Source organism: Cannabis sativa, chromosome 2, assembly GCF_029168945.1.
Source record: "Cannabis sativa cultivar Pink pepper isolate KNU-18-1 chromosome 2, ASM2916894v1, whole genome shotgun sequence".
Classification (NCBI taxonomy): Eukaryota; Viridiplantae; Streptophyta; class Magnoliopsida; order Rosales; family Cannabaceae; genus Cannabis; species Cannabis sativa.
In genome coordinates this window covers 71,240,752-71,249,148 of record NC_083602.1, presented here as the reverse complement: position 1 = coordinate 71,249,148, position 8,397 = coordinate 71,240,752, and the positions used below count along the sequence as shown (strand labels likewise).

The window sequence follows — 8,397 nt, the reverse complement described above, 5'->3', positions numbered from 1 at the left end:
GGATGTCACCGCATAAGGCACCATAGTGCCTAATCACTAACCATGCTTATTTATATATTGTAATAATTGTATGGAATAGTAAATAAATAGTCAACATCTTACACTATCGTAAATTGTTTGTAGTGATATATTCATATTATTTGTATTAATGTCTATAATTTAAGTAACATTTAAAATTAATCAGTGAATCAGTGAGATTTACCTTTCTAGTTTGCGATAGGTGCATGTGTACTTATAATATTATTATATTCCTTATAAAAAAATTATTTTCTTAATGGTACGTACTGGGTGTGAAATTACTATGATATATTTATTTTATAAAAAGAGAGGTCTTGAGTGCTTTCTTAGTTGATTGAGTTCTGACCCTACGTACCTAGTTTGCTATAAATACCACATAACCTCTTCCATTCTTCTTCATCCCTACTAGCCTATTACTCTCATTATATATATTTATTGCTTATTAGTCCTTGAAGAGTTGTTTAATTACATAATTAAAGATGTTGCTTGGGAAAATTGGGGACAGAGTGAGTGGGATTCTGAATCGTGGTGATGATCAGAAAAGGGTAAAGGGATCAGTGGTGTTGATGAAGAAGAATGTATTGGAGTTCAACCCCTTAAGCGCTTCTGTCAACGTCGGCTCTTCGCTGCTTGACCGTGTTGGTGATTTCTTGGGCAATGGCATTTCTATCCAGCTCGTTAGTGGTCACTCCGGTACTAATATTTACTATATATTACTATTACTACTACCATTTACTTTTGATAAAATTACCACTACCAGTTCTATACATATATATAAATCCCATTTTTATATTATATAAGCAAATAAACATAATATGTATGGCTAACTATTTTCTTATCAAGTTCTTAGATATATCCAATAATGTCATGCCGCTCTTCATAGAAAAAATGTCATGCCACTAATGTTGGATTTGGATGGATTTGGATATTGGCTGGGTTTTTAAGAACAGTTCGGCTTAGTGTATACAGTATGAGTTTTATTTTATGACAGTTCGATTACAAGTGATTTTTTTGAGTCACTATCTTCAAATCACAAGTATTTTCTTTGCCCCACTTTTTGGATCAATTTTTAAAGTCACAAAAGACTTTTGCTGCTCTTTGGGTAACCAATAAATTATTTTAGCTCTTAATTTTAAAAAACTCTTTTAAGAGAAACTAATTTTAATAATTTAGTTTGCCGAAAAGCAGAACCAAACCAGGGCTTTCACGTCGCTGTCTTGCATGCATAAAATATTATAATAATGACCAATTAATCAGATAAAACTAATGATGGTATATATACATGTAGTATATTATATATGCATAATGAAGTTAAGCTGATCTATATTGAAAATAGTTTTTATGAAGTTATTATAAGAAAAAGTATAATTGTTATGCTATTATTATATATAAAATAAAATATGATCATTCTTTATTTTTATTTTTAGATTCTCAAATTAGAATTTATTATTCTTTTAACTAATATTAAATTTTATCAGATCCCATATATTATTGCTTTATATATATTTATTTTACTTTTCACTTGAAAAATAAAATTTTATAAATTATAAGTGAAAGATAGGTCAGTTTTGTAACTGTGCTGTTAGAAAAAGTAGTTGTAACAAAACTGTAGAAAAAAAATTGAGCTGATTGTTTGGTATTGTAAATTTTAAAATATTATGAATTATTAAGATCTATTATAATGATAACGATAATGTTATACTCTAGTTTATTATAATCACAAATATATAAAAATTATTTTATAAATATTTTATTTTTTTTAAATATAAATTTATATGCATTTAATAAAAATAATCTATAGTATTATTTTTATTATGTTTTATCAAATGAAAAAATTAACAGAAAAATGCTAGGTTCATGTTGTTTGTTAATAATAAAATAAAATATAAATTATTTTTTTTTTAAAAAAAATAAGAGTTTTAATAATTATTTATTTTATTATAATTAGTTTATTTTTAATTATTTTTATTTTTTTAATATGTAATGTATAAGTAAATATAATTTTAGTATAAAAAAATTATTATAATCTTTTAATCAAAACAATTTTTTCTAAAAGTTGGGGTAACTTCAGCTTTTAGCCGTAGCTTCTCTAAATTTTTTTCAAAAAGTTATTTTTTTGACTGTTTACCAAAAACATTTTTACCACAGCTTTTTCAAAAAACAGCTTCTAACTTTTTTAAAAAATGTACCAAACGGGCTCATAGTGTCTTATTAATGTCTCTCAAATTTGATAAATTTTATTGTTAATTATAATTATAACATTAGTTCTAAAATTAGAAATATCTAATAATAACTATATTTAAAAAAGAAAAAAAACAACTTCTTGTTTTTTTTTACCAAAATCAGGTGCATGGTTATAAATGTTGGTATATTTTATCAAATGAAAAATGGTTATCAATTGTTTTTTTTTTTTTAACTATCAATTGTTTTTTTAAAAGTACGTAATACAAAAGGTCAAATTTTTTTATTTAGCTAAAGGCATGTGATTTGAAAGAATATTTTTCCTATAAAAATCGTACACGTGTAATGCTAATTTGGGTACATTATTATTATATTTGGTATTGATGAAAAAAATAGAAAAGGGTTCAAAAAAGGGCTTTACAATTACAATACTACACTACTATTATAAAATAATTACAAATTTAATTATTATGAAAAATAATATACCGAAATTAATTATAATATTATTATATATAACAGATTTTTCAAATCAAACACAATTATTTCAATAGATACCCTAATAACTCTATTCATGACATTCCTAAAATATTTAGGACTCGTTTAGCATGTTGTATTATATTATGTTATGTTGAATTATATTTTATTGTATTGTATTAATATTATTTAATACAATAATATGTTTGATATTGACTTGTATTAATAAATTGTGTAAAGTTATAATATATTTTCAATACATTCGACCCCAACACCAACTATGGGTCTGGGTCTGGGTCCTAGGTTCGAGACCAGGTCTCGGTTCGAGTCGAGAGTCTCGGGTCCGGGTCGTAGGTCTCGAGTTTGGGTCCGACTCCTGGGTCTCAGTTTTGGGTCCGACTCCTGGGTCTAAGTCCCAGTTCGAGTCTGGATTTGGGTCTAGATCCAGGTCGGAGATTGGGGTTGACTCCGAATATTTTGTAAATATTATAATATAAGCTAATACGGATCATTTGTTATGTATTAAATAATACAACATACATTGTATTAAAAATTTTAGTCGTAATAATTAATACAATACATTGTTTTATTTAAAAATAGTGTTATTTATTATTTAATACAATACGACCCTTATACGACGTACCAAACAAATCCATAGTGCTCTTTAAAATAATTATTAAATACATGACATATTCCATATTAGTCATTCTTTAGATGAAAAAAATTAGTAGTATGGGTAAGTGCATGATATTTTACTATTTCATTATAACTACTTAATTATTTGTTATTAGTAATGTCGTTACTACTATTATATTTTGATACTTAGTAGTAACTAATACAATTTAATACTCATTGACATCTAAAATAATTTATTGTCATTGTGATACTAACTCCATGTGTTGGATTCTTTTTGAGTATATATATCAATATATTATATACTATTTAGTAGATAATTAATAATGTGTCAAATTGCATAGTTTACATAATAACAACATATTAATTTAAATATGCATTAATAAATTTATTTTTTGTTTTTAAAATTAAAAAATAAAAAGTAGTTATAGAATATATTTTTTATTTTTTAAAAATAAAATAAAATACAAATTTTATTTTTATTTTTATGATTAAAAAATTAAAAAATAAAATTATTACTAAAGGCATCTTAGTTATTAATTATTTTACAGTTTCTAATGCGAGTGCTTTTAGAGCATCTCCAATGGTAATATTTTGGAGAATGATTGATGAAGTGGAAAGCTTATGTGGCAAAATATAGAGATGCTATACCATTGGAGATAAAAGAATGCTATTCTTGAAATTTGTATTGATGCCACACAATGACATTGATGCTATGTCTTTTTTATACAATAAAAAATTAAAAGTACAATGTATATATAATAGTTTAATAAAGAAAAAAACATATATATATAATAATAATAATATGTGATATCATAATTATAGCATTTTTAAAAGGTATTATACCATTAGAGTGTTTTTAAAAGTAAATGTGCCAAAAATGATGTGGAAGAAAAATAAAATAAAATATAAAATTTTGGATGATGTGGATATATGGAGCATCTTCAAAGAATGCTATCATTGGAGATGCTCTTAGTGTTGAAGCAAATACTTTTGAGTTTTTTAAATTACTCTCTTTGTTCTAATGTCGAGTTCACATGTCATAAATTATTGGCGCCCACTCTTTGAATATTTTATTCCAAAGAAAATAATTAAAGAGCAAAGTTTAATTAATTGGTTATCTTCCTGAAAGGATAATTGTACAAAGACTCCACACAAAGCAACATTCCCACCCACCTTGGCTGCATAAGAATATGGAGTAAAATTTATTTTAACTATGTTCAACTATACATGAACTGGGCCCTCTTAAATGGGCTTACCTCATAAATGGGCCTGTTAAACGGACGCTCCCTGTTTGTATTGCAGCAGGAAAAGTTGGAAAAGAAGCTCACTTGGAGAACTGGCTTACTTCTCTGCCCGCCTTAACACCTGGCGATTCGTTGTTTAGAGTAACCTTCGAGTGGGACGAATCCATTGGAGTCCCAGAAGCTTTGATCATCAAGAACAATCACTTGGATGAGTTCTTCCTCAAGACCATCACCCTTGAAGATGTTCCTGGGGAAGGTATTGTCCGCTTCATCTGCAACTCTTGGGTTTACCCAGCTGGAAGATACAAGCACACTCGCGTTTTCTTTAGAAACAAGGTAATAATGGGTTATTCTTTCTTTTTTCGATTATGAGAAAGAGTTTGTTGTGGTTTTCTACAATTGTATAAGTCTTCCAAATAACATCAGAATATTGTTCTTTAATGAATATTTGATTGAGGAATGTAGAGAAGTGAATTTGGTTTGGTTTATTTCTGTAGTCTTATCTTCCAAGTGCAACACCAGAACCACTGCTTAAGTACAGAAAAGAAGAGCTTGAAAGCTTAAGAGGGAATGGCAAAGGAGAGCGCAAGGAATGGGACAGGGTCTATGACTATGACGTGTACAACGATTTGGGTGATCCTGATAAGGGATCGAAGTATGTTCGTCAAACCCTTGGAGGGTCTAGTGAATTTCCTTACCCTCGTAGGGGAAGAACTGGCAGAGCACCCAACAGGACAGGTTACACATTTGTATTGAATTATATGTATAATAATGGGATTTCAGTTTCTATTTTAAATGTTAATTTATCTGGTACACTTTTCTAACAGATCCTAAAACCGAGAGCAGGTTGAAACGTGTGAATCTTATGAAACCTCTGGATCCTCTTGAAGCTTTAGATATATATGTGCCACGAGATGAACGCTTTGGTCACTTGAAGATGTCAGACTTTCTTGCTTATGGACTTAAGTCTTTATCGCAATCCATCAAACCTGCTCTGGAACATTACTTTGACCAGACACGGAATGAGTTTGATAACTTTCAGGAGGTATATGACTTGTACGAAGGAGGATTTAAGTTACCAACAGCAGTACTTGACACTATCAGGAAAACTGTTCCTTTCAATATGCTCAAGGAACTGTTTCGGACTGATGGTGAACAATTTCTTAGGTTCCCTGTGCCTCATGTGATTAAAGGTACTGCACATATCTGTGAAGTGCAATCAATCTTGTTCTTGAGATGAATCTTGTATTATTGTACAATCATTAACGTTCACATTTGGTCTTTCATTAGCTATTTTATTTTGACTAATTGTTGGATCTCTATAATATGGAGCAGTGGATAAATCTGCATGGAGAACTGATGCAGAATTTGGTAGAGAAATGCTTGCTGGAGTGCACCCTATTGCCATTCGTCGACTTGAGGTAATTTATTGTTAATTTTGTAGCACTCCTTATTATCGGCTTAGTGCTGCTGAATGCAGCCTATTTTTTCCTCATTGGTCATTATAGTCTAATTTTTACTGCAGGAATTCCCACCAGCAAGCAAGCTTGACCATAAAGTGTATGGCGATCAAACTAGTAAAATTACGGAAGATCACATAGAAAAGAACTTGGAGGGGCTTAGTGTATATGAGGTATTGTTCATAGCATGGTTTTTGTAGAACTTCAAAAGTAGCATGTAATTGTAATTAATGCATATATTTTAAGACAATTCTTCATTGTACGATTGAATAGGCGCTCTATACCAACAAGTTATTTATATTGGATCACCATGATTCCTTTATGCCATACCTGACGAGGATAAACTCAACTGCCACAAAAACTTATGCCAGTCGAACTCTCCTTTTACTGAAAAACGATGGCACTTTGAAGCCATTAGCCATCGAATTAAGCTTACCACATCCAAAGGGAGATCAATTTGGTGCAGTTAGCAAAGTATACACCCCTGCTGAAGAAGGTGTTGGAGCTACCATTTGGCAACTAGCAAAAGCTTATGCAGCTGTAAATGACTCTGGCTACCATCAGCTCATTAGTCATTGGTACAATTCTGTCACAGAAAGTTGATTGCATAACTTTGATTTAGTTTGAAATGTGTTCTTAAAACTTTTTAATATTGGTTGGTCTACAGGCTGAATACGCATGCTGTGATTGAGCCTTTTGTGATAGCAACAAACAGGCAGCTAAGTGTTCTCCACCCAATCTACAAACTCTTGCAGCCCCATTACCGTGACACTATGAACATAAATGCACTTGCTAGGCAAACTCTTATTAATGCTGAGGGAATTCTAGAATCGACAGTTTTTCCAGGGAAGTATGCTTTGGAGATGTCAGCAGTAGTTTATAAGAATTGGGTTTTCACTGAGCAAGCACTCCCAGCAGATCTCCTTAAAAGGTAAGCCTAATAAGCACAGTTCATTGCTAAAATCTTGTAGTAAGACTTAATGTAAAAGCTATAATAAAGGGAGAAAAATGCACATAAAGTGGTGTAGTCAGATAGTAAATATACTCAGTGGGACAAAATAGAGAAATTTTAAGTTGGTTTAAAAATATAGAAAACAATCTCTCAAAACCTTAGGGTTGTGGTTGTGTTGTGGTTGTGCTTTTCTGAAATTGACATACCTTAATTTGTCTATATGTAGAGGAATGGCAGTTAAGGATCCAAATTCTCCACATGGGCTTCGCCTGCTAATAGAGGACTACCCATTTGCTGCTGATGGCCTAGAGATATGGTCTGCAATTAAATCATGGGTTGAAGAGTACTGCTCTTTCTATTATAAAGCTGATGACACTGTCCAAAATGATTCAGAACTTCAAGCATGGTGGAAGGAAGTGAGGGATGTGGGTCATGGTGACAAAAAAGATGAATCCTGGTGGCCAAAAATGCTGACCCGAGAGGAACTAGTTGAATCGTGTACCATAATCATATGGATTTCTTCTGCCCTCCATGCAGCAGTCAACTTTGGACAGTACCCTTATGCAGGGTACCTTCCAAATCGCCCCACAGTAAGCCGTCGGTTTATGCCTGAAGAGGGCACTCCGGAATATGAGCAGCTTAAGTCTGATCCTGAAAAAGGTTTCTTGTTGACAATTACTTCAGAATTTCAGACTCTTATAGGGGTTTCTCTCATTGAGATTTTGTCGAGGCATGCTTCTGATGAGGTCTATCTTGGTCAGAGAGACTATGATGACTGGACAGCAGAAGCTGGCCCCTTGCAAGCTTTCGAGAGGTTTGGAAGAAAACTTGCTCAGATTGAAGACAAAATGATGAGCAAGAACAAGGATACTAATCTGAAGAACAGAGCTGGACCAGTTAACTTTCCATATACTTTGCTCCATCCTAATGGCGAAGAAGGACTCTCTGCTAAGGGAATTCCTAACAGCATTTCAATCTAAAGCTTGTGTTTTTATAGTGTTGTCAACTCGCCTTTATTTCCTGTTTTTCCTAATAAAGGTGTTTCCAAATCTGGTGTAGTGTGTGGGGTAAGGGTCTGATCTTGGCCTTTGCAGAAATAAATTACTTGTACCAAGTATGATGTTTAATCATGTAAGAACCATATCTTAAATAAAAGTGTTTTAAGCTTTGTGCAATGGTTAAAGTTGGCTTCAAAATAAAGAGAATGACCAGTCTAGTATATGGTTAAGCCTTTCAATAAGAAGAGACTAAATATTCTCTTGTATTCACAGGTAAATGCCTTAATAAGTAAAAGGCACTAAAAACAGTTGTAGTTAATAGTTTCAAGTAATATATTTAGTATTTCTTTCCATAATATTTAGCTAGTCGGCATTCCTTCCAGTTACGAAGATGAAAAAGTGATGAATGTGTAAGCTAAAGAGATACGCATTTA

The 8,397-nt window shown here is 31.4% G+C and overlaps 1 protein-coding gene across 2 annotated transcripts; it reads left to right on the top strand.

The window, feature by feature from the left end:
• Positions 1 to 306: 306 nt before the first annotated feature.
• On the top strand, positions 307 to 8,148 carry LOC115719336 (probable linoleate 9S-lipoxygenase 5). Of its 2 annotated transcripts, none has more exons than XM_030648324.2 (9): positions 307 to 711; positions 4,612 to 4,889; positions 5,051 to 5,291; positions 5,381 to 5,746; positions 5,889 to 5,974; positions 6,079 to 6,186; positions 6,287 to 6,591; positions 6,681 to 6,944; positions 7,192 to 8,148. In XM_030648324.2, the coding sequence occupies exons 1-9, from the start codon at positions 498 to 500 to the stop codon at positions 7,943 to 7,945; spliced, it is 2,616 nt and encodes an 871-aa protein (XP_030504184.2). In that variant the 5' UTR covers positions 307 to 497; the 3' UTR covers positions 7,946 to 8,148. The 2 variants fall into 2 exon arrangements, with proteins under 2 accessions (XP_030504184.2, XP_060966834.1); XM_061110851.1 differs by having other exon boundaries at positions 356 to 711; positions 4,615 to 4,889.
• The last annotated feature ends 249 nt before the right edge of the window (positions 8,149 to 8,397 follow it).